At 49.2% G+C, this 27,410-nt stretch overlaps 1 protein-coding gene and 1 long non-coding RNA gene across 2 annotated transcripts; both read right to left on the bottom strand.

The window, feature by feature from the left end:
• Window positions 1-27,410, bottom strand: LOC138794582 (uncharacterized). The gene is made up of 4 exons (XM_069973344.1): window positions 27,242-27,410; window positions 9,350-9,658; window positions 595-666; window positions 1-173 (listed from the first exon to the last, which is right to left on the bottom strand). The coding sequence occupies exons 1-4, from the start codon at window positions 27,408-27,410 to the stop codon at window positions 43-45; spliced, it is 681 nt and encodes a 226-aa protein (XP_069829445.1). The 3' UTR covers window positions 1-42.
• LOC138795658 (uncharacterized) lies at window positions 9,752-25,051 on the bottom strand. The gene is made up of 3 exons (XR_011363652.1): window positions 24,860-25,051; window positions 23,407-23,544; window positions 9,752-9,871 (listed from the first exon to the last, which is right to left on the bottom strand). It is a non-coding gene; the product is annotated as an uncharacterized lncRNA (long non-coding RNA).

Below are 27,410 nucleotides of genomic sequence, written 5' to 3'. Positions count from 1 at the left end.
GCTTCAAATCAGGAAAAGTAAATATTTCTTCTCCTCCTTGCGTCACTGCGGCCCGGAGTCTTCCTGTTGTATGACCCCGGTCTTCATGTGGTGAGTGAATATGAAGCAGGTGAGACCCAGCACAAAGGCGGACAACGTCAGGCGGAGGAGATTTATTGTCGTGTAATCTGATCCTAAGATCCAGAAAGATGATAAGAAGTTATTGTGACCAGAAGAAGAGGCGTTGTAGAAGAGACCAGAAATGGCTTTAAAGTGACTGTACCACCAGGCCCAGGCTGAAGCACTTGAGACGGGCCGACCCACCCTTAGTGGGAAGAAACCCCAGCCCCTCCATGGCGTGACTCCATTAGAATCAATAGAACCCTATCATGGAGGGGCTGGAGTTCCTTCCCACTGGGGGTGGGTCAGCCGCCTCCAGTGCTTCAGCCTGGGCCTGGTGGTACAGTCACTTTAAGCAGATATTGTGTGTGATGTAAAGCAGATGCGGTAACAGAGTCATCCATTGTGGGCCGCCAATGTAAAGTAAATCTCCTCCAATAGTTAGTAATAGTATAATATCACGTCAGACTAATATAATGTATAATATATACTGACCTGCACTGTCCTTATCATACCACCCGCTGCTCATCTGTACATTACAAGGGGTGGAGGAGATTCCATCTAAATCTAAAAAACATAGAGACGACTTGGCTTCAGATTGGTTCTGAAGTATTAAGAGTACTACACACAGCACTACACACAGCACAACACACAGTCCTACACACAGTACAACACACAGTCCTATACACAGTACTATACACAGTCCTACACACAGTACTACACACAGCACTACACACAGTACTACACACAGTACTACACACAGTACTACACACAGCACTACACACAGTACAACACACAGCACTACACACAGTAATACTCACAGCACTACACACAGCACTACACACAGCACTACACACAGTACTACACACAGTACAACACACAGCACTACACACAGTACTACTCACAGCACTACACACAGTACTACACACAGCACTACACACAGTACTACACACAGTACAACACACAGTACTACACACAGTACTACTCACAATACTACAAACAGTCCTACACACAGTACTACACACAGTCCTACACACAGTCCTACACACAGTACTACTCACAATACTACAAATAGCCCTACACACAGTTCTTCACACAGTACTACACACAGTACTACACACAGTACTACACACAGTCCTACTCACAATACTACAAACAGTGCTACACACAGTCCTACACACAGCACAACACACAGTACATCTCACAATACAACAGTCCTACACACAGTCCTACACACAGTAAATCTCACAATACTACAAACAGTCCTACACACAGTCCTACATACAGTCCTACACACAGACCTACACACAGTACAACACACAGTACTACACACAGTACAACACAGTACTACACACAGTCCTACACACAGTACTACTCACAATACTACAAACAGTCCTACACACAGTACTACACACAGTCCTACACACAGTACTACTCACAATACTACAAACAGTCCTACACACAGTACTACACACAGTCCTACACACAGTACTACTCACAATACTACAAATAGCCCTACACACAGTCCTACACACAGTTCTTCACACAGTACTACACACAGTCCTACACACAGTACTACACACAGTACTACACACAGTCCTACACACAGTCCTACTCACAATACTACAAATAGCCCTACACACAGTCCTACACACAGTTCTTCACACAGTACTACACACAGTCCTACTCACAATACTACAAACAGTGCTACACACAGTCCTACACACAGCACTACACACAGTACATCTCACAATACAACAGTCCTACACACAGTCCTACACACAGTAAATCTCACAATACTACAAACAGTCCTACACACAGTCCTACATACAGTACTACACACAGTACACCCTAGGCCACATTATGTTCCTTTCCACAAAACATCACCTCTGGGTTTGGTGCAGATGTGTGACAAAACTCTTTGAACTGTTAGTGTTAAAGGACAACTCCCGCGGGACCCCAAAAAAAAAAAAAAACACAGACACACACAGACACCATACTCACCATCTCTCCGGTGACGATCGCCACTCGATTCGCCCGCCGTCCGCCTCTCCGTCGCCGCCTTCCGCCATCCAGCGATGTCTCCAACTTCTGGGTCCAGGGGATGGAAAAGGCTGCCAGTGCGCTTGCGCACCGGCAGCCTTTTCATTGGCTGGAGCGCATCACATGGCTTCCAGCAAGCTCAGCCAATCAGGGCTGAGCAAGCTGGAAGCCATGTGATGCGCTCCAGCCAATGAAAAGGCTGCTGGTGCGCATGTGCACCAGCAGCCTTTTCATCCCCATTCACTTTGCATGAAGACGCCGAGGAGGAAGAAGACCCGGACCGCCCCTCGGCTCTGACGTCGTCGTCACCAGATGCCGCCCCGGATAAGAGGACCGTGACGATCGTAATAGGTAATGTATACATTCCTTAACTTCCGGGGTGGGGGGTCGGGGGTCCGAAAGTGGGGGAAGGGGGCCAGGCCGGGTATTTAACCACATTACAAAGTTATATAACTTTGTAATGTGTGTTAAATGAGCAAAAAAAAATTTTTGTGGGAGTTGTCCTTTAATGTGAACTGTTAAAGGGGTTGTCCAGCGAAAATCTTTTTCTTTCAAATCAACTGATATCAGAAAGTTATATAGATTTGTAATTTACTTCTATTAAACAATCTAAATTTTTCCCCTACTTATTGGCTGCTGTATGTCCCGCAGGAAATTTTTATTTTCAGTCTGACACAGTGCTCTCTGCTGCCATCGCTGGCCGAGACAGGAACTGTCCAGAGCAGGAGAGGTTTGTGGCTAATAAGTATGGGAAGAATTGAGATTGTTTAACCCCTTGCCTCTAAAGCCTGTTTTGGTCTTAATGACCAGGCTCATTTTTCAAAATCTGACCTGTCTCACTTTATGCTCTTATAGCTCAGTGATGCTTTAACGTATGCTAGCGATTCTGAGATTGTTTTTTCGTCACATATGGCACTTTATATTAGTAGCAAAATTTGGTCACTACTTTGTGTATTTTTTGTGAAAAACATCAAAATATCAAGAAAAATTTGAAAATTTAGCATTTTATGAACTTCTGAAATTCTCTGCTTCTAAAAAAGGAAGTCATAGCACATAAATTAGTTACTAAGTCACATTACCAATATGTCCTCTTTATTCTGGCATAATTTGGGAAACATATTTTACTTTTTTAGGGTGTTACGGGGCTTAGAAATTTATGAGCAAATTATCACATTTTGTGAAAATTTCCAAAACTGATTTTTTTTAGGGACCAGTTCTTTTTTTAAATGGATTTAGAGGGCTTGTATACTGAAACCCCCCATAAGTGACCCCATTTTGGAAACTAGACACCTTAAAGAATTAATCTAGGGGTATAATGAGCATTTTAACCCTACAGGGGCTGGAGGAAAGTATTTACAATTAGGCCGTAAAAAAATCGAAAATGTAAATTTTCAAATAATATATACGTTTAGATTAAAGTTTCTCATTTTCAAAAGGAACATGAGAAAAAAAGCATGCCAAAATTTGTAACGCAGGTTCTCCTGAATACAACGGTACCCCAGATGTGGGCGTAAACCACTGTATGGGCACACAGCCGGGCTCAGAAGTAAAGGAGCGCCAATTAGCTTTTTTAATGCAGATTTTGCTGAAGAAGTTTCTGAGCGCCAGGTGCATTTGCAGAGCCCCTGTAGTGTCCGCAGAATAGAATCCCCCCAAAAGTCACCCCATTTTCGAAAGTACACCCCTCAAAGAAATCATCTTGGGGTAGGATGAGCATTTTGACCCCACATGTATTAGAGGAAAGTATTCAAAATTAGACAGTAAAAATGAAAAACACGATTTTTTCCAATAATATGTTTGTTTAGTTTGAAATTTCTCAATTTCACGAGGAACAAGAGAAAAAAAGTACCCCAAAATTTGTAAAGAAGGTTCTCCTGAATACAACGGTACCCCATATGTGGGTGTAAACCACTCTATGGGCACACAGCCGGGCTCAGAAGAAAAGGAGCGCCAATTAGCTTTTTCAATGCAGATTTTGCTGAAGAAGTTTCTGAGCGCCAGGTGCATTTGCAGCGCCCCTGTAGTGCCCGCAGAAGAGAAACCCCCCAAAAGTCACCCCATTTTGGAAAGTACACCCCTCAAAGAATTCATCTTGGGGTGTGGTGACCATTTTGACCCCACAGGTATTAGAGGAAAGTATTTAAAATTAGATAGTAAAAATGAAAAACTTGAATTTTTCCTATAATATGTTTGTTTAGTTTGAAATTTCTCAATTTCACGAGGAACAAGAGAAAAAAAGTACCCCCAAATTTGTAAAGAAGGTTCTCCTGAATACAACGGTACCCCATATTTGGGCATAAACCACTGCATGGCCACACAGGAGGGCTCAGAAAGAAGGGAGCGCCAATTAGCATTTTCAGTTCAGATTTTGCTGAAGAAATTTCTGAGCGCCAGGTGCGTTTGCAGCGCCCCTGTAGTGTCCGCAGAAGAGAACCCCCCCAAAAGTCCCCCCATTTTGGAAAGTACACCCCTCAAAGAATTCATCTTGGGGTGTGGTGACCATTTTGACCCCAAAGGTATTAGAGGAAAGTATTCAAAATAAGACAGTAAAATTGAAAAACTAGAATTTTTCCAATAATATGTTCGTTTAGTTTGAAATTTCTCAATTTCACTAGGAACAGGGGATAGGCTGCATGCCCAAATCTGTAACGCAGGTTCCCCTGAGTAGAACGGTACCCCATATGTGGGCATAAACCACTGTATGGGCACACAGCCGGGCTCAGAAGGGAAGGAGCGCCAATTAGCATTTTCAGTGCAGATTTTTCCGAAGAAGTTTCTGAGTGCCAGGTGCGTTTGCAGCGCCCCTGTAGTGTCAGAAGAATAGAACCCCAGCAAAAGTCACCCCATTTAGGAAAGTACACCCCTGAAAGAATTCATCTTGGGGTGCAGTGAGCGGTTTGACCCCACAGGTATTAGAGGAAAGTACTCAAAATAAGACAGTAAAAATGAAAAACTCGAATTTTTCCAATAATATGTTCGTTTAGTTTAAAATTTCTTAATTTCACGAGGAACAGGAGAGAAAACGTACCCCAAAATCTGTAACGCAGCTTCTTCTGAGTAAAACGGTACCCCATATGTGGGCATAAACCACAGTATGGGCACACAGCCGGGCTCAGAAGGAAGGGAGCGCCAATTTGCTGGAGCAAAACCGCAGCTAGTAATAGTTATTAGAATAGCGCAGTTACTAAAATACAATAAAAAATTAGATTACAGGTAATGTGGGGTGGTCACGGGCAACCTGGGGTGGTCACAGGCAACCTGGGGTGGTCACGGGCAACCTGGGGTGGTCACAGGCAACCTGGGGTGGTTACAGAGAATCTGGGGTGGTTACAGGCAACATGGGGTGGTTACAGGCAACGCGGGGTGGTTACGGGCAACGTGGGGTGGTAACGGGCAACGTGGGGTGGTTACGGATAAACTGAAGTGCTTATAGGTAATCTGGGATGGATACCTGTAATCTGGCGTGGTTACGGGCAATCTGGAGAGGGTCACTGGCAATTTGGGGTGGTTAGAGGCAACGTGCGGTGGTTATAGGCAACGTGCGGTGGTCAGGGGCAACGTGCGGTGGTCAGGGGCAACGTGCGGTGGTCAGGGGCAACGTGCGGTGGTCAGGGGCAACCTGCGGTGGTCAGGGGCAACCTGCGGTGGTCAGAGGCAACGTGCGGTGATTAGAGGCAACGTGCGGTGGTCAGAGGCAACGTGCGGTGGTCAGAGGCAGCGTGCGGTGGTCAGAGGCAACGTGCGGTGGTTAGGGGCAACGTGCGGTGGTCAGGGGCAACCTGCGGTGGTCAGGGGCAACCTGCAGTGGTCAGAGGCAACGTGCGGTGATTAGAGGCAACGTGCGGTGGTTAGAGGCAACGTGCGGTGGTTAAGGGCAACGTGCGGTGGTTAGAGGCAACCTGCGGTGGTTAGAGGCAACCTGCGGTGGTCAGGGGCAACGTGCGGTGATTAGAGGCAACGTGCGGTGGTCAGAGGCAACGTGCGGTGGTCAATGGCAACGTGCGGTGGTCAGAGGCAGCGTGCGGTGGTCAGGGGCAACGTGCCGTGGTCAGAGGCAACGTGCGGTGGTCAGCGGCAGCGTGCGGTAGTTACGGGCAATCTGGAGGGGGTCACTGGCAATTTGGGGTGGTTACGGTCAAGATGTGGTGGTTATGGGCAACGTGCGGTGGTTACATGTAATCTGGCGTGTTTACGGGCAACCTGCGGCGGTTACGGGCAAACTGGGGCGGATACGGGCAACCTGCGGTGGTTACGGGCAAACTGGGGCGGATACGGGCAACCTGCGGTGGTTACGGGTAATCTGGGAGTAAAACGCAATTATTACTATAATAAAAAGTGTGTTTTATTTTGTTTGTATGTTTTTCACTTTTTCACATTTACACTTTTTCACTTGTACTTTTTTCACTTTCATTTTCACTGTATTACTATGATTACTGTGATATTTTCTATCACAGTAATCATAGTTTAGTGACAGAGACCAAATTGGTCTCTGTCACTTTAAATTTTCAGAGCTAACTGCTTCTGACGCGCATGCGCACATCAGAAGCAGTCAGGACGTCGAGGAGGACGGAGCTCCAGGATCAGGTAACGTATGTGGGGAAGGGGGGGTGACTGGGGGACGGGGGTGACTGGGGGGGGTTGGGGGGCGACTTGGGGGGGGCACGGTGACACTTTTTATCCCCTGTCACCAATGATTTATGGTGACAGGGGATAAAAAGTGCCGGGCAGCACTGGGAACAGGCGATCGGCGGTATATAGTATATACCGCCGATCGCCTGTTCCGGGACCCCACAGGGGGGGTCCCCGATCACTGCCCCATGCTCTCCGCTACCTCCGGTGGCGGAGAGCATGGGGTTTTCATTCATTTTTTATTTCCATCGCTGCGAACAAACATCGTTTATTCGCAGCGATGGGGGCGGCCATCTTGGATTTGATGGCCGCCCGGGGAGGGGGGGGGGTAGAGATCGGCCACAAGGGGGCTGATCTGAGGTCTGATTAATACTTATTTCATCTCCCCCCACCGTGGATTCACGGTGGGGGGAGATGAAATGCAGCGGCGGCGCCGGTACTGGCGGATCGCCGCTATAACGGTAATAGCGGCGATCCGCCAGTACCGGGGGGGGAAAGGGAACTGCCGGGGGAGGATCTGTAGTGGCGGCGGGAGGAGGCAACATGCAACAGCCCCCTCCCGCCGCCCGATCGCCTCCCAATGCAAACATATCCCCATAGACGCTGCGGTCGCATTGACCGCGGCGTCTATGGGGTTAACTGCCCGGGGGGAGCGCGGCTCCCCTCCGAGCAGAGGCAGCGGGAGGAGGCTATGTGACATAGCCTCCTCCCGCTGCCCGATCTCACCTCGGGACAGGGGGGGAGGCAGGGAAGACATGACGTTTGGGAAACGTCATGTTGCGGGAACTACCTGCTTTACATGACGTTTCCCAAGCGTCATTTTGCGGCAAGGGGTTAATAGAAGTAAATTACAAATCTATATAACTTTCTGACACCAGTTGATTTGAAAGAAAAAGATTTTTGCTGGACAACCCGATTAAGCCATGTTGTGGGGGGCACAGAGGTTACAGCCATGTTGTGGGGGGCACAGAGGTTACAGCCATGTTGTGGGGGGCACAGAGGTTACAGCCATGTTGTGGGGGGCACAGAGGTTACAGCCATGTTGTGGGGGGCACAGAGGTTACAGCCATGTTGTGGGGGGCACAGAGGTTACAGCCATGTTGTGGGGGGCACAGAGGTTACAGCCATGTTGTGGGGGGCACAGAGGTTACAGCCATGTTGTGGGGGGCACAGAGGTTACAGCCATGTTGTGGGGGGCACAGAGGTTACAGCCATGTTGTGGGGGTACAGAGGTTAGCCATGTTGTGGGGGGTACTGAGGTTACAGCCATGTTGTGGGGGGTACAGAGGTTAGCCATGTTGTGGGGGGTACAGAGGTTACAGCCATGTTGTGGGGGTACTGAGGTTACAGCCATGTTGTGGGGGGTACAGAGGTTAGCCATGTTGTGGGGGGTACAGAGGTTAGCCATGTTGTGGGGGGTACACCTCCTATAACCCCACCCACTTGGATTATCACAATCAGACATTGCAGTGTGGCGGGGTCTCCATCAACCATGATCAGGCCCTGTCTATATGCTGATGGTTTCTTCACTTTACACAAGATTTACAAGAGACAACAATGCCAGCAGCCACAGAGGAGGAGGCCTGGGGACACAGAGGAGGAGGCCCAGGGACACAGAGGAGGAGGCCCGGGGACACAGAGGAGGAGGCCCGGGGACACAGAGGAGGAGGCCCGGGGACACAGAGGAGGAGGCCCGGGGACACAGAGGAGGAGGCCCGGGGACACAGAGGAGGAGGCCCGGGGACACAGAGGAGGAGGCCCGGGGACACAGAGGAGGAGGCCCGGGGACACAGAGGAGGAGGCCCAGAGATACAGAGGAGGAGGCCCAGAGATACAGAGGAGGAGGCCCGGGGACACAGAGGAGGAGGCCCGGGGACACAGAGGAGGAGGCCCGGGGACACAGAGGAGGAGGCCCAGAGATACAGAGGAGGAGGCCCAGGGACACAGAGGAGGAGGCCCGGGGACACAGAGGAGGAGGCCCGGGGACACAGAGGAGGAGGCCCGGGGACACAGAGGAGGAGGCCCAGAGATACAGAGGAGGAGGCCCAGGGACACAGAGGAGGAGGCCCGGGGACACAGAGGAGGAGGCCCGGGGAGACAGAGGCAAAAAAAAGTTGGAAAAAACAAAGAAAGGTCCTATTACATTGAACGATTATCGCCCAATTACCGTCCGTTCAGGCCCATAATCATTTTGTGTAATAGGACAGGTTGAAAGAGCAGGATTTGTGCAGTGACGCTCTGCTGCGTGTTGCTCTGTGCAACAGGACCGGCTGCAACAATCCCTGCGACCCCTTCCGCTGCTCCGCGCTCACTGTCTGTACGTGTAATAACGCAGGCGGAGATCAGGGAACAAGGGGGAAGCAAGCACTGAGTTGTCAGGTTGGTGCTCGCTTCCCCCTATTATTATGCTGTGTAATACGGCCTTTAGCGAAAGAGACAGATAACAAACAATTCTCTGTTCCAATAAAAAATGGTCGGACAACCTCTTTTACTCTGTGTCTGCTATATCTGTGCTTTATGTACCGCTCACAAATAACCCAGAGAGGAAACACATATTAAGGCCATAGATATAACTTACCGTACACTGTGAGGTAATACTCCTGTATACACTGACTGGCTCTCAGTATATTTGCCATATAGTACCCTTGGTCTTCTCTGGTCAGATTAGTGATCACTAAGGAGCCATCATGTGTAGCGCTCAGTCGTCCTCTATAAGAGCTGTTTATGATATCAGGGACGTCTCCTGGTTGTGTTACGGCAATGGCATTGTGATCTCTCACCCAGGTGATGTCTCTGATCCCGGTGTAATCTGTATATAGAGTCACCGCTCCTCCCATCTCACCCGTCACATTCCTCCTCTCTCCACAAGGCGGTTCACTGGACACATCTGTATGGAAAAAAGGATAAACCATCAAAGCCTTACTATTATACTGATAGAGTAAGATGAAGAGCCACATATAGAGCTTCTCCCCCATCCCCCTGAGATGCTTCTCCTCCCTGTGTCACTGGGTGACTGATATACTGAGGACGTTACACGTGTTGTGGACAGTCTGTCATTCTACCAGTGGTCGGAGACTGTGACTAATGTGAAACCTCCGTTCTGTACAATGAAATAAAGACACAGGAAGCCCTGATATAAAGTAGCATCTTACAGTACCCTCCAGAGCTGGAATCCCTATGGTCACTATATGGCGGTAATAATGGTCTTCGCATAGTAGGTCTGTTTTACTATCATGTCATTCAGTTACATTCAGAACCACTTCTTTACCTAGGCAGAGACATCTCACATCAGATACAAGGAACTGCCACGGTTGTGCCCTCATACGACGTCTTATTTATGGGCTGATTTGGACAATAATGTAACTTTCCTCATGTAATTTTGAACAAACTTGTCCCTATACAATAGGTACATAGACGACATCTTTCTTTTGCGGACGGGAGACCTGTCCAATATTGCCCGATGTGCCCAACAGGGAGCTAGACTGGGTGGATATTTATCACACCTAAACTAATAGGGCCGTTCAGGGTGGGTTAGGGCTCTTGGCCCTATTGGTTTAGGTTCTCCAATAATGAGCTGTTCTTCACTATGAATAATATGAATGACTGAGGTACCCTGGGAGTACTTACCTGTACTTGATATAGAACATAAACACATATATAAAGTCTGTAGAACTCCACCATACAAGACACTACCTGTATTACTCTAATGTATGGGGAATAGGTACAAAGTGTATGAAAAAAACTTCGGGTTCTAGTAGCAAGCTAAAGACCGATAGAAAAACAACTGAACCTCTGATATATTACAACATATAAATTTTATTAGTTAAAATCACATACAAATAACGAAATAATCAATAAATAAATACACAATGAATCATGGCTGACAGAATAGTTAAAAATGACAAACATACAATGAGGGGGCTGCTGCAGATGGACACTAGTGACTAAATAAGTAAATAAATTAAATAAATTAATTAAATTAATTAAATAAATTAATAAATCATTAATAAAAAATTTATTAATTTATTTACTTATTTAGTCACTAGTGTCCATCTGCAGCAGCCCCCTCATTGTATGTTTGTCATTTTTAACTATTCTGTCAGCCATGATTCATTGTGTATTTATTTATTGATTATTTCGTTATTTGTATGTGATTTTAACTAATAAAATTTATATGTTGTAATATATCAGAGGTTCAGTTGTTTTTCTTTTGATATAGAACATAGTATGATACAATTTTACTTCATTTGTATGTTAGAGCAATAATTGGTAGGCTTTATTGCTTGTTTTAATGATTTGTTATATTTATTTGTGTAATTTTATATAAGTCTACTGACTTGTCATAGTTTATCTATTATTATATGATTGTTCTTATCACTTTGTATTTATGTATAACCTCAATAAAATATTGTTAAAAAAAAAAAATAAAAATATTATATATATATATATATATATATATATATATATATATATATATATATATATATATATATATATATATATATATATAACTGGGCTATTAGCCTGATACCTAAATTCTACAGACAGGAGACTTATTAAACTTCAAATAATATAATAATAAGGATTGCCAGCCACCTCTGGCTTCAATAACCAGTAAAGCTTTACCAGTATTATTATAGGAAATGGAGAGCTAATATACCACAGCCAGAATATATACATATATACTGTACAGGTGGCTTTGCCTTTTAGCTTCAGGCAAAGACCCTACAAGACAACGTGGTTACCCATGGGTGAGGGAGAGGCGATATACGTTAGCCCCTCTACCACCACCCCATCAACTCCTTTACCACTAAAAAACTCTAGTTGTGGAAGAAAAGGCGACGGCTTGTTTAACCCCTTAAGGACAGAGCCTGAAATGGCCTTAATGACAGAGACAAATTTTATGAATATGACCAGTGTCACTTTAGTCATTAATAACTTCGGGATGCTTTTACCTATCCGGCTGATTCTGAGATTGTTTTCTCGTGACATATTGTACTTTACATTTCTGGTAAATTGGAGTCGATACTCATAACAAATCTTTATGAAAAAAACCCAAATAAGGTGAAAAAATGTGAAAAAATGCATTTTTCCAACTTTGAAACTTCTTTGCGTATACAGAAAGTGGTTATACCACATAAATTATATATTAAATAGCATTAGCAACATGTCTACTTTATGTTGGCGGCATTTATTAAACTATCTTTCATTTTTTTTAGACGATAGGAAGCTTAAAACATTAGCAGCAAATTTCCAAATTTTCAGTAAAATTTCAAAATCAGATATTTTTAGGGACCTGTTCAGGTTTAAAGTGTATTTGAGGGGCCTGTATGTTAGAAAGCCCCACAAAGCACCCCATTTCAGAAACTGCACCCCCCAAACTCTGCAAAAGCATATCCAGAAAGTGTTTAAACCCTTTAGGGGAGTCACAGAAATAAAAGCCAAGTGTGTAAGGAATTTGAAAATTTTAATTTTCTGTGCAGAGATTTTATTGTAATCCAATATTTTTCATAATTATAAACCTATTACCAGAGAAATGCACCCCAATAATTATTGCCCCGTTTCTGCAGTTTATAGAAATACCCCATATGTGGCCCTATTGCGCTATTTGACGCAACCACAAGCCTCAGATATAAGGGAGCGCCTAGTGAATTTCAACGCCTCCGTTATATTTGGTCATTTTTGACTGTACCACTTCAGGTTGGCAGAGGCTCTGGGGTGTCAAAACCTAAAAAACACCCCTAAAGGGACACCATTTAGAAAACTACACCCCTCAAGGAATGTAACAAGGGGTGCGGTGAGCATCTGGACCCCACAGGTGCTTCACAGATTTTCCGAACAATATGGCGTGAAAAAAGAAAAATTTATTTTTTACACTAAAACGTTGTTCTAGCCTTCAATTTTTCATTTTCTTAAAGGGATAAGAGGCAAAAAAAGACAAAAAATGTGTAGCGCAGTTTCTCCCGAGTACAGAAATACCCCACATGTGGCGATAGAGTGCCAAGGGGGCGCAGGACGAGCCTCCAAAGGGAAGGAGCGCCAATTGGCTTTTGGAAGCTGAATTTCACTGAAAAGGATTTCAAGGGCCATGTCGCATTTACAGAGCCCTCGTGCTGCCAAAACACTGGAAACCCCCCACAAGTGATTCCATTCTGGAAACTACACCCCTCAAGGAATCTAACAAGGGGTGCAGTGAGCATATGGACCCCACTGGTGACGGGCACAAATGTGGAACAATGTGACGTGAAAGGGAAAAATTTCATTTTTTCACTTTCATGGCACAAATGTGCCCGTCATCAAGGGGTCCATATCCTCACTGCACCCCTTGTTAGATTCCTTGAGGGGTGCAGTTTCCAGAATGGGGTCACTTGTGGGGGGTTTCCAGTGTTTTGGCAGCAGGAGGGCTCTGTAAATGTGACATGGCGTTCATCATCCATTCTAGCCAAATCCAACCTCCAAAATCCAAATGGCGCTCCTTCCCTTCGGAGGCTTGCCCTGCGCCCAAATGGCGCTTTATGTCCACATGTGGGGTATTTACGGACTCGGGGGAAATTGCTCTACACATATTGTGTGTTTTTTTCTCTTTTAACCCCTTGTGAAAATGATAAATTCAAGGCTAAACCAACATTATAGTGTAAAAAATGTAATATTTCATTTTCACGCCACATTGTTCCACATTTGTGCCCGTCACCAGTGGGGTCAATATGCTCACTACACCCCTTGTTACATTCCCTGAGGGGTGTAGTTTCCATAATGGGGTCACTTGTGGGGGGTTTCAACTGTCTTGGCAACACAGAGGCCTTTTGAATGCAACATGGCCCCTCAAAATCCATTCCATCCAAATCCAGCCTTCAAAAACGAAATGGTGCTCGTTCCCTTCGGAGGCTTGCCCTGCACCCGCATGGCGCTTTATGTCCACATGTGGGGTATTTACGGACTCGGGGGAAATTGCGCTACACATTTAGTTTTTTTTCTCCTCTTTTAACCCCTTGTGAAAATGATATATTCAAGGCTAAACCAACATTATAGTGTAAAAAATGTAATACTTCATTTTCACGCCACATTGTTCCACATTTGTGTCCGTCACCCGTGGGGTCCATATGCTCACTACACCCCTTGTTACATTCCTTGAGGGGTGCAGTTTCCATAATGGGGTCACTTGTGGGGGGTTTCAACTGTCTTGGCAACACAGGGGCCTTTTGAATGCAACATGGCCCCTCGAAATCCATTCCATCCAAATCCAGCCTTCAAAAACCAAATGGCGCTTCTTCCCTTCGGAGGCTTACCCTGCACCCGCATGGCGCTTTATGTCCACATGTGGGGTATTTCCAAACTCAGGGGAAATTGCTCTACACATTAAATGTTTTTTTTATCTTTTAACCCCTTGTGAAAATGAAAAAACATGACAAGATTAATGATTTAGAGTAAAAATTTTACAAAAATTACACTAAATGTTGGTCTAGCCTTGATTTTTTTCCATTTCCACAAGGGGTTAAAAAAGAAAATGAACACAAAACGTGTAGGGTAATTTCCCCTGAGTACGAAAATACCCCACATGTGGACATAATGTGCCATATGGGCACAGGGCAAGTCACCAAAGGGACAGAGCGCCATTTAGAGGCTGGAATGGAGGATGGAGGCCATGTCGCAATTACAAAGCTCCTGTGCTGCCAGGACAGTAGAAACCCCCGACAAGTGACCCCATTCTGGAAACTACACCCCATAAGGAATCCAACAAGGGGTGCAGTGAGCATATGGACCCCACTGGTGACGGGCACTTACGTAGAACATGTGCCGAGAAAATAAAAAATACAATTTTTTTCATTTTCACGTCCCAAATGTGGCCGTCACCAGGGGGCCATATCCCCGCTGCCCCCCTTCTTAGATTCCTTATGGGGTGTAGTTTCCAGAATGGGGTCACTTGTGGGGGGTTTCTACTGTCCTGGCCGCACAGAGGCTTTGTAATTGCATCATGGCATCCTCTAATGGGAATGGCGGCCATACCTATTTAGCTGGGGAAAAGGGACAATTCTAATTTATTTTGGGGGTATTAGGCCAATTATTAGTTTATAAGGTTGAAAATGACAGGTGTCCATCAAATTCAACCTGTGTTGATCCAGAGGAAGGCAAAAACCCCTCGTGAGGCAGACGACAGTAGCCTCATCACTGGGGAAAAATTCCTTCCCGACTCCATAATGGCGATCAGAATAATCCCTGGATCAACGTGACCCCTGAAATAGGAATAAGGGACAGAATTTAGATAATGTAGAACCCCAGTGACGTGTGGTGCGCCTTGGAGCGATCCAGTATGCAGAGGCCGGGGGGATCAGGACAGGTGTCACACTGGAAAATGTTGTCCTTCCTGATCCCCCTGTTACACCACACTCTGCACTTCTTCTGGGGTCTCCCTTTCTCCAGTGTGGGGGACGTCACCTGGAAAATGTTGCCCTGGTGCGATACGGGGTCCTTCATATCCAGAAGCGCTGGGTCCGCTCCATGGCTGCTAAATATTAGGGCGCTATTACTACTTCTGATATGTTCGGATCGTGCCGCAAGCTACAGGGCAGCGAGAGACCAGAGGAGGGGGCGCTGGTATAAAAGTTATCCCCGTACAGATGGTGACCTTTATCCAGCAGTGGGAAGATCAGTTCCCGGACGATCTTCCCACTAACTCCGAGGATGGGGGGGCATCTGGGGGCTGGATTCGGGTGTCCCTTCCTACATACACTCTAAGGGTACGTGCACACTGCGGAATCGCGACAGATAACCCTTCGTGCATTCCACAGCTGGCACCCACCGGCGGACTGATGCAGGCGCGCGTCTCCACACGTGTCATAGACTCCATTCTATGCACGGGCGGATTCCGCTCTCCGTCCAACGTGTTCATTCTTTGGATGGACGATGGAATCCGCCCGTGCATAGAATGGATTCTATGACACGGGTGGAGACACATGCCTGCATCAGTCCGCCGGCGGGTGCCAGCTGTGGAATGCACGAAGGGTTATCCTTCGCCATTCCGCAGTGTGCACGTACCCGAAATCTGTAAGTGTACCCTAAGGTACGCTCACAGAGTTTGTAGAATTTCACTCCATACCGTCATCTCTTATTGGGACGGTACTGGCGGAAAAGATGTGTCTGGGGGGCAGCGTACGCTACACTACCCCCAGACACGTCACTGGAGGATGAGGATGATGAGGATGAATGGAGGAACGAAGGACCCCCCATTCATCCTCACTGGCTGTTTCGGTGTCGGAGGTAATAATAACGTATCCCTCTGACGCCGAAAACACCCAGGGGGCCATCTTTATACGGGGATTAGTATATGGGGTATGTAGTGGTGTAGTGTCAAACTTTATTCAATGTAGTGTGGTGTAATGTAGTGTTTTTTACGTGTTTTTTTACAGTAAGTATAAAAAAAAAACCTACGCCAACAAAGGAGTTGCTGATAAATGCCGCAGTTATGTGCGGCACTTATAAGCAGACCGTGGCAGTAGAATATAGAAAAAAAACACCCTACGCCAAAAAGGAGGAGTTGCTGATTAGCAGCGCACTTTCGTGCGATGCTGATCAACACTCAGCGGCGATAGGGTGCGGAAAATAGAAAAAAAAAAATTTGAAAAAAAAAAAAAAAAAAAATTCTGAACATCCCTGTAGCTGCTGATAAGTGTATTACACATATCAGCCGCTAAATGGCAGCAGAGCGCAAAATACGGAAAGAGCCGACGCTGGAGCCGAAAATAGCCGAGAGAAGCCGAACGTGACGTCACGGAAGAAGCCAAAGACCCGAACGAAGACGAGGATGCCGCGAACCCGGAAGACGCCGATCAGGAGCCCGGGACAGGTGAGTAATGTACAAATACCTGCTCTGGACCCCTCGGCTGCCTAGCTGAGGGGTCCAGGGCAGGTATTTACTATATTGTGGGACTCTGATCGCCGTGCCACCGGCCCGATCGCCGTGAATGGCCGGCCGGTACCGGCCGGCCGTTCACGGCGATCGGGCCGGTGGCACGGCGATCACCATTACCTTTTACAGTAATGGCGGTCGGTGCCGTCCTCGGACAGCACCGACCGCCATTTTTTTCCGGGTCATCGGGTCGCCGATGACCCGGAAAGGTTCCGATCGCCGCTATTGGCTGATCTGAATTGATCAGCCTATAGCGGCGATCGTAAGCACGGGGGGTGTTAACCACCCCCCGTGCCGTGAAGCTAAGATGGCCTGCTATGATTTATAGCAGGCCATCTTCCCCGACCGCTGTGTGTGAACACGCAGCGATCGGGGAAACATCGGGCGTAAATTTACGCCCTGATGCGCCAAGTACCAGGGCGCGAGGGCGTAAGTTTACGCCCGATGTCGTTAAGGGGTTAATTAACATAAAAACATAATAGCATTATATTCAAACATAAACAAGTATATTTAAATATATTATCCAATAACTTACACAGGCAATTCAGTGCAAAACCTTGTCTTTCTGAGCCGCCCTGAAAGAAAGGAGAGAGGAGACCCTAAAGGCCCCATACATCATCCTCCATACTTGTATACTGGTCTGGACCTTGCCCAACGCTGTACCACACCTGGCCAGAGGACACCCAGCTTCCAGACCTGAAGAGCACCTTCCCGGGGACCCGGCCCAACAGGAACTTACCATTAAAGCTGGGAAAAACGCTTCCCCCACAACCTTTAACCATCGAGGGGATCAATTACCCTCAACATCCCATGAATTTTCCTCTTTATCCTTTCGCCCCCAAGAACTCCTTCTCCCTTTTCTTACTCCTGCAGTTGTAAGAACCACATCTCTACATAATATGGCGGGCGGCTTCACCGACTCCTAATGGTCCTTTTACACGGAAAGATTTATTGTTCGTTTTTGCACGATAACGATCGAATTCGAATGATAATCGTACGTGTAAACGCAGCGAACGATCAAACGACGAGCGAGAAATCGTTCTTTTTGATCTTTCAACATGTTCTCAAATTATCGCAGATCGTTCAGTGTAAACAGTCTTTCGACGATTGCACCTATGTGTGAGATAGGCTTAAACGATCGCATAACAAATTTTCCGTACGATGTATCGTTCCGTCTAAACGCCGATCGTTATAAAAAAAAACATTGTTCATTCAAAATCGTTAATCGTGCGATCGGGCGAATTATCGTTCAGTGTAAAAGGACCATTAGCACTAATGGTGACGCCCTCCACCTGCTTGGCTCTTTTACTGTCCAAAACCACCCCCCAACTCCACCTAAACCATTAGTCCAAGAAACCTATAAGAGGTCTTACATTTTTGCAACCGGACCCCATTTTATTACAACCTACGCTGTGTGCGCTCAGGTGACAGCACTCGTGGTCTGCAGTGCTGGGGAGGAGGTCGCGACCTCTTGTAGCTTTAGGTATAATGCTGCCCCCGGCCACAAGAGTGACTGACAGAATTAACAGAGTGCGGACACAGCTCCGCATTTACCTGTATGTGCTCCAGATTAGGAGTCTGGGGTCCATATATTTAGGCAGCTATAATTACATCTAGACAGTGTTATAGTAGAGCATCGGATCAAGGTAGTGCTTTACTATCACAGTCATATAGAACACTACTACATACTACTAGACTAACAGTGTTATAATATTATTGGGTAATAACCATGCGTATTATATTCTGGGATCTTTATATTGTCCAAGTGTCGCTGTGCTGCAATACTGAGCTTTAGGCTGTGCTCACACTATTCCAGCCTTTAATATATACTGTAAGACATGGAAATGTGCATCCCCTTCCCCACCCCCGCAGGGGCCAGATAGTGGCCCAGCCCGCAACTCCCCCTTACCTTTGTTCTCTGCACTTTCTAATCATTATGCTGCCCTGGTGCCCTGGAGGCAGGATTACCATCCCCATTGCACGGATCGGGCCCTGACCGACCCACCCCATGAATATCAGCAGAGAAAGCCGGCCAGGAGGGCAATGTTGTTGCGAATGGCAGAATTTTTTTCCACCATGATTTGTAATATGATAATTTGTATAATTATTTGCAAATTGCAATAAAAAATGTCACAATTTAATAAAATGTCAGTAAAAACCTGACACCACCACAACATTACCACAAATATATATCTGCTGTTATGCAGAGAGCTCTGGAAGGGGAGTCAGTGTGGTGCATGGACAGCTCGGGCGTCCCACATCACTGTCTGTTTCATAAGGTGCATGCGCTGTTATGGGGGTCTGTGGGTGGGGAGACCTGGATGAGAGAAACTGCAAACTAGTGTCATAGCTGTGGGATGACTGTGGACGGGTTGTGGCAGGGCTGGAGAGGGCTGTGGGAGGGCTGCGGGAGGACTGTGGGAGGGCTGGAGAGGCCTGTGGGAGGGCTGGAGAGGACTGTGGGAGGGCTGGAGAGGACTGTGGGAGGGCTGGAGAGGGCTGTGGGAGGGCTGGAGAGGACTGTGGGAGGGCTGGAGAGGACTGTGGGAGGGCTGGAGAGGACTGTGGGAGGGCTGGAGAGGACTGTGGGAGGGCTGGAGAGGACTGTGGGAGGGCTGGAGAGGGCTGTGGGAAGGCTGGAGAGGACTGTGGGAGGGCTGCGGGAGGACTGTGGGAGGGCTGGAGAGGGCTGTGGGAGGGCTGGAGAGGGCTGTGGGAGGGCTGGAGAGGACTGTGGGAGGGCTGTGGGAGGACTGTGGGAGGGCTGTGGGAGGACTGTGGGAGGGCTGGAGAGGGCTGTGGGAGGGCTGGAGAGGGCTGTGGGAGGGCTGGAGAGGGCTGTGGGAGGGCTGGAGAGGACTGTGGGAGGGCTGGAGAGGGCTGTGGGAGGGCTGGAGAGGGCTGTGGGAGGGCTGGAGAGGGCTGTGGGAGGGCTGGAGAGGACTGTGGGAGGGCTGGAGAGGGCTGTGGGAGGGCTGTAGAGGACTGTGGGAGGGCTGGAGAGGGCTGTGGGAGGGCTGGAGAGGACTGTGGGAGGGCTGGATAGGGCTGTGGGAGGGCTGGATAGGGCTGTGGGAGGGCTGGAGAGGACTGTGGGAGGGCTGGAGAGGGCTGTGGGAGGGCTTGAGAGGACTGTGGGAGGGCTGCGGGAGGACTGTGGGAGGGCTGGAGAGGGCTGTGGGAGGGCTGGAGAGGACTGTGGGAGGGCTGGAGAGGACTGTGGGAGGGCTGGAGAGGACTGTGGGAGGGCTGGAGAGGACTGTGGGAGGGCTGGAGAGGACTGTGGGAGGGCTGCGGGAGGGCTGTGGGGGGGCTGGAGAGGACTGGGGGAGGGCTGTGGGAGGGCTGCGGGAGGGCTGGAGAGGACTGGGGGAGGGCTGTGGATGGGCTGGAAAGGAATGTGGGAGGACTGGAGAGGGCTATGGATGGGCTAGAGAGGGCTGCGGGAGGGCTAGAGAGGGCTGTGGGAGGGCTGGAGAGGACTGTGGGAGGACTGGAGAGGGCTGTGGATGGGCTGGAGAGGGCTGTGGACGGGCTGGAGAGGGCTGCGGGAGGACTGGAGAGGGCAGTGGGAGGGCTGTGGAGGACTGTGGGAGGGCTGGAGAGGACTGTGGGAGGGCTGTGGATGGGCTGGAGAGGGCTGCGGGAGAACTGTGGATGGGCTGGAGAGGGCAGTGGTAGGACAAATATATATCTGCTGTTATGCAGAGAGCTCTGGAAGGGGAGTCAGTGTGGTGCATGGACAGCTCGGGCGTCCCACATCACTGTCTGTTTCATAAGGTGCATGCGCTGTTATGGGGGTCTGTGGGTGGGGAGACCTGGATGAGAGAAACTGCAAACTAGTGTCATAGCTGTGGGATGACTGTGGACGGGTTGTGGCAGGGCTGGAGAGGGCTGTGGGAGGACTGTGGGAGGGCTGGAGAGGGCTGTGGGAGGGCTGGAGAGGACTGTGGGAGGGCTGGAGAGGGCTGTGGGAGGGCTGTGGAGTACTGTGGGAGGGCTGTGGACAGGATGGAGAGGACTGTCGAAGAGCATCCCGGACATCTGACCTCCCAGGCCGGCAGCCCTCTCCGGGGCAAAGACACAGCTTATCAGTCAGTGTGGTGCATGGACAGCTCGGGCGTCCCTAATCACTGTCTGTTTCATAAGGTGCATGCGCTGTTATGGGGGTCTGTGGGTGGGGAGACCTGGATGAGAGAAACTGCAAACTAGTGTCATAGCTGTGGGATGACTGTGGATGGGCTGTGGGAGGGCTGGAGAGGGAAGTGGGAGGACTGGAGAGGGCTGTGGGAGGGCTGGGGAGGGCTGTGGGAGGGCTGGGGAGGACTGTAAGAGGGCTGTAGAGGACTGGGGGAGGGCTGGAGAGGACCATGGGAGGGCTGGAGAGGACCATGGGAGGGCTGTGGATGGGCTGGAGAGGGCTGCGGGAGGGCTGGAGAGGACTGTGGGAGGGCTGTGGATGGGCTGGAGAGGGCTGCGGAAGGTCTGGAGAGGACTAGGGGAGGGCTGGAGAGGACTGTGGGAGGGCTGTGGATGGGCTGGAGAGGGCAGTGGTAGGACAAATATATATCTGCTGTTATGCAGAGAGCTCTGGAAGGGGAGTCAGTGTGGTGCATGGACAGCTCGGGCGTCCCACATCACTGTCTGTTTCATAAGGTGCATGCGCTGTTATGGGGGTCTGTGGGTGGGGAGACCTGGATGAGAGAAACTGCAAACTAGTGTCATAGCTGTGGGATGACTGTGGACGGGTTGTGGCAGGGCTGGAGAGGGCTGTGGGAGGGCTGCGGGAGGACTGTGGGAGGGCTGGAGAGGGCTGTGGGAGGGCTGGAGAGGACTGTGGGAGGGCTGGAGAGGACTGTGGGAAGGCTGGAGAGGACTGTGGGAGGACTGTGGGAGGACTGTGGGAGGGCTGCGGGAGGGCTGTGGGAGGGCTGGAGAGGGCTGTGGGAGGGCTGGAGAGGACTGTGGGAGGGCTGCGGGAGGGCTGTGGGGGGGCTGGAGAGGACTGTGGGAGGGCTGGAGAGGGCTGTGGGAAGGCTGGAGAGGACTGTGGGAGGACTGGAGAGGGCAGTGGGAGGGCTGGAGAGGGCTGTGGATGGGCTGGAGAGGGCTGTGGATGGGCTGGAGAGGGCAGTGGGAGGACTGGAGAGGGCTGTGGGAGGGCTGGAGAGGACCATGGGAGGGCTGTGGATGGGCTGGAGAGGGCTGCGGGAGGGCTGGAGAGGACTGTGGGAGGGCTGTGGATGGGCTGGAGAGGGCTGCGGAAGGTCTGGAGAGGACTGGGGGAGGGCTGGAGAGGACTGTGGGAGGGCTGCGGATGGGCTGGAGAGGGCTGCGGGAGAACTGTGGATGGGCTGGAGAGGGCAGTGGTAGGACTGGAGAGGGCTGTGGGAGGGCTGCAGGAAGGCTGGAGAGGACTGTGGGAGGGCTGTGGAAGGGCTGGAGAGGACTGGGGGAGGGCTGGAGAGGACTGTGGATGGGCTGGAGAGGGCAGTGGGAGGACTGGAGAGGGCAGTGGGAGGACTGGAGAGGGCAGTGGGAGGGCTGGAGAGGGCTGTGGACAGGATGGAGAGGACTGTGGAAGAGCATCCCGGACATCTGACCTCCCAGGCCGGCAGCCCTCTCTGGGGCAAAGACATCGCTTATCAGTCAGTGTGGTGCATGGACAGCTCGGGCGTCCCTAATCACTGTCTGTTTCATAAGGTGCATGCGCTGTTATGGGGGTCTGTGGGTGAGGAGACCTGGATGAGAGAAACTGCCAACTAGTGTCATAGCTGGGGGATGACTGTGGACGGGCTGTAGAGGGCTGTGGGAGGGATGGAGAGGACTGTGGGAGGGCTGGAGAGGACTGTGGAAGGGCTGGAGAGGACTGGATGAGGGCTGGAGAGGACTGTGGGAGGGCTGTGGATGGGCTGTGGGAGGGCTGGAGAGGGCAGTGGGAGGACTGTGGACAGGATGGAGAGGGCTGCAGGAGAGCATCCCGTACATCTGACCTCCCAGGCCGGCAGCCCTCTCCGGGGCAAAGACACCGCTTATCAGGGAGACGGACATAACGCCCAAGGGGTAAAACGGTGAGAGTCCGCCATTAACACCAGGGGGTTCATCAGGTAATAACCCCCCAAACTGTATCTCATCCTCCATCTTTTATCTCCTTCTATAATCTATCACGTCCATTGGGGCCGGCATAGTGACAGGTCATGTGATGGATGGAGGGCACCTGAAGGAGGAGAACCAGGAGACGGCTCTGGAGGTCACATGACAGAAGGAAATATCTAATAACAGGAAACCCAAGAGTTATTCAGGGTCTCAGAGTTTATAGCCAGGAAGAACCAAGTAAAAATATATAAGGTGACGGCCCTACAGGTTACCCCATAATAGCTGAGATGGGACAATCCCCTGTAGCCGGACTTCAATGCAAACTGCAGGAAGTGGTGTCCATGCCACCTCTGTCCATGTCAGGAACTGTCCAGAGCAGGAGAGGTTTTCTATGGGGATTTTCTGCTGCTCTGGACAGTTCCTGACATGGACAGAGGTGGCAGCAGAGAGCACTGTGTCTGACTGGAAAGAATACATCACTTCCTGCAGGACATATAGCAGCTGATAAGTACTGGAGATTTTTAAATAGAAGGAAATTACAAATCTATATAACTTACTGACACCAGTAGAAAGAAAAAAGCTGAAGTTCACAGTACGGGGTTTCATCTGTCACATTAGAAGAAAAGTTCTTGCACCTGTGATGGATCCGATCTCCACACACTGATTGGCCGCACCAGGACACCGGGATGTGAGGATGTCCCGGCACCATTCCTCCTACACGGCCTCTTCTCTGCAGTCAGGGCTCTTCCTCAGTGTTCTCAGGGCCTCTGCTTCTAATAGGAGACACAGGATCACAGTATAAGGGTGGGTTCACACTACGGAATTCTAGAGGATAAACTCAGCGGAATTCCATCAAGTGTCTGCGCCTTTCTGCCGGCTCCATAGGCACCATTCTATGGGCCGGCGTATTCCGCTATCCGCCGAAAGAAATGACATGTGACTTCTTTCGGCGGATAGCGGAATACGACGGCCCATAGAATGGTGTCTATGGAGCCGGCAGAAAGGCGTGCGGACACACGACGGAATTCCGCGGAGTTTATCCGCGAGAATTCCCTAGTGTGAACCCACCCTTAGTGATGATTGAGGACACAGGAGTGAGGCCATCTGCAATCAGACAATTTTAATCATCTCAAAAACAGCTGCCGGTCGTCTATGTTAGGAAAACTCCTTCATAGGGTCCGGAGCATAAAGACTCTCTATTACCTATACACAGGATATGTGGCCGCCATATACTCCCTGGTGTCTGATGGCCGGGACCAGCAGCGGTCACAGCACTGGGGGAGGGGGCCTGTATGATTGTTCTGCCATCACACATACACACTGCTGCTCCAGTCACTGTCTATGGGACTGAGAGAGAAAGCAGAGATCTTACTAGTCCCATAGACAGCAGGGATATGTGCGGGAATAAGCCCTTAGGCCATGTTCACACACAGTATGTTTGCATCAGTATTTTTCACCCAAAACCAGGAGTGGACTGGAAACAGGAAGGCGATGGTCCCACACTGATCCAGCCAGGTCCTCCCTGCAGTCACATGTGCCCCCTGCAGACAGGTATGCCCCATGCAGCTGCATAATTCCCCTTGTAGCCGGATACACGTCCCCTTGTAGCCGGATACACGTCCCCTTGTAGCCGGATACACGTCCCCTTGTAGCCGGATACACGTCCCCTTGTAGGCAGATACAAGTCCCCTTGTAGGCAGATACAAGTCCCCTTGTAGCCGGATGCACTTCCCCTTGTAGCCGGATGCACGTCCCCTTGTAGGCAGATACACATCCCCTTGTAGCCGGATACACGTCCCCTTGTAAGCAGATACACGTCCCCTTGTAGCCGGATACACGTCCCCCTGTAGCCAGATACACGTCCTCTTGTAGCCGGCTGCACGTCCCCTTGTAGCCGGCTGCACGTCCCCTTGTAGCCGGATACACGTCCCCTTGTAGCCGGATGCACGTCCCCTTGTAGGCAGATACACGTCCCTTTGTAGCCGGATACACGTCCCCCTGTAGCCGGATACACGTCCCCCTGTAGCCAGATACACGTCCTCTTGTAGCCGGATACACGTCCCCTTGTACAGCGGTGATATCACATACCAGGTGTACACAGATGCTGCAGAGCATTACACCCAGTATAGTGTTTACCTGCCCCCTCTGTGACCTATATAGTTATTTTATGCCCCTATATACAGATTACTGATCCCCACACATGGTATATACTGTATACTGCATTATACCCCTGTATATAAGAACATATGGGGAAGATTTATCAAACATGGTGTAAAGTGAAACTGGCTCAGTTGCCCCTAGCAACCAATCAGATTCCACCTTTCATTTTTTCAAGAGTCTGTGAGGAAAGAAAGGTGGAATCTGATTGGTTGCTAGGGGCAACTGGGCCAGTTTCACTTTACACCATGTTTGATAAATATTCCCCATACTGTCACCTCTATACAGATCACACCATGGTATATACTGTATACAGATGACTGGTCACCCACCACACATGGTATATACTGTATACAGATGACTGGTCACCACACATGGTATATACTGTATACAGATGACTGGTCACCACACATGGTATATACTGTATACAGATGACTGGTCACCACACATGGTATATACTGTATACAGATGACTGGTCACCCACCACACATGGTGTATACTGTATACAGATGACTGGTCACCCACCACACATGGTATATACTGTATACAGATGACTGGTCACCCACCACACATGGTATATACTGTATACAGATGACTGGTCACCACATGGTATATACTGTATACAGATGACTGGTCACCCACCACACATGGTATATACAGTATACAGGTGACTGGTCACCACACATGTTATACCCAGGGGATGAGCGGCAGGCAGGCACCATTCCTGGGCAGCATCTCCCATTACACATATGTTCCGGCTCCCGCAGCCTCCTCTCTCCCCTCAGGCTCTCTATGGTCTAGCTGCAGGAGTGTCCTCCCTGCCAGGCCCTGGAGCTGGGAGGAGAGAGCGGCCTCTAGTGGCTGCAGGGAGAATATACTGGAGCTGGGAGGAGAGAGCGGCCTCTAGTGGCTGCAGGGAGAATATACTGGAGCTGGGAGGAGAGAGCGGCCTCTAGTGGCTGCAGGGAGAATATACTGGAGCTGGGAGGAGAGAGCGGCCTCTAGTGGCTGCAGGGAGAATATACTGGAGCTGGGAGGAGAGAGCGGCCTCTAGTGGCTGCAGGGAGAATATATTGGAGCTGGGAGGAGAGAGCGGCCTCTAGTGGCTGCAGGGAGAATATACAGCCTCCAGCTATAACTGCCACAGCACATTGCTTATATCTATAGGCCTGAGCTTCTATGCATGGGGCAGGGACAGGGGGCGGGGCCATCATGTCTCTCCTGTACATGATGACATCACTGGTTATTGTTGGCCCCTCCCCCACACGTGATGACATCACAAAAGGCTCCTGTATAGGTCATGATGACATCACACACAGTATATAAGCAGCTGCAGAGCTCTAGAATCTCCAGAGGTGTTAGTGGTTGGTGGAGGTAAGTCTGCTGTGTCCTTCCTTCTCTTCTGTACTATAGGGTGAAACTATTGCTAGAATATCCTCATCCCTACAGGTATATAGTATATCCCTACAGGTATATAGTATATTATATATGATGTAATTACCCCTCTATCCTGATGCCTACAGGTATATAGTATATTATATATGATGGGAATCCTCCTCTATCCTGATCCCTACAGGTATATAGTATATTATATATGATGGGAATTCTCTTCTATCCTGATCCCTACAGGTCCGGGCCGTAGCTAGCATTCACGAGGCCCCATAGCAAAAAAGCTGTATCCCCCCCCCCCCAATGCGTATGATGCGAGGAGAATCTCTATATACTGTATATTGTATATCAGGATAATACTGTACTATTACTGAGGATATTACACATGGGAGAGGTATATAGGATGGTATTATATGTATATATGAGGGTATTATATACACATTAGAGGGGTATAATATACCCTCATATATACCACTCTCATATGTATACCTCTCTCATATGTATATACAGTAATAGCCTCCTATATTATTATATACAGTATATGAGGATATTTATGTATATACATAGGGGAGGGGTATTTGTGACGGTATTATATGTATATATGAGGGTACAATATACACATTAGAGAGGTATAATATATTTACTTCTCTCATATGTATATTATACCCTCATATATGCATATAATACCATCACAAATACCCCTCCCTTATGTATATACATAAATATCCTCATATACTGTATATAATAATATAGGAGGCTATTACTGTATATACATATGAGAGAGGTATACATATGAGAGTGGTATATATGAGGGTATATTATACCCCTCTAATGTGTATATAATACCCTCATATATGCATAAACCTCTCCCATATGTATATCTTTGTATAGGGCCGCACAGCTCCCCAGGGTTACCTGCTGTACCTGCGGCTGCTCCTTTCCTGATATTGCGGGCAGTAAGGTGCAGACAGCAGACCATGTGGCAGACAGCCGGCTTGTAGCTGCTCTCCTCAGCCTGACTGTCCCTGTCTGGGAGGAGCAGCGTGTGGGAGCAGCTCTGGTCCGAGGGGGACGGGCTGAAGGCGGCTGTCAT

This window comes from Dendropsophus ebraccatus, chromosome 6 (assembly GCF_027789765.1).
Source record: "Dendropsophus ebraccatus isolate aDenEbr1 chromosome 6, aDenEbr1.pat, whole genome shotgun sequence".
Lineage (NCBI taxonomy): Eukaryota > Metazoa > Chordata > Amphibia > Anura > Hylidae > Dendropsophus > Dendropsophus ebraccatus.
Note: the sequence above shows the minus strand (reverse complement) of the source record. Positions and strands in the feature narration are given on the sequence as shown.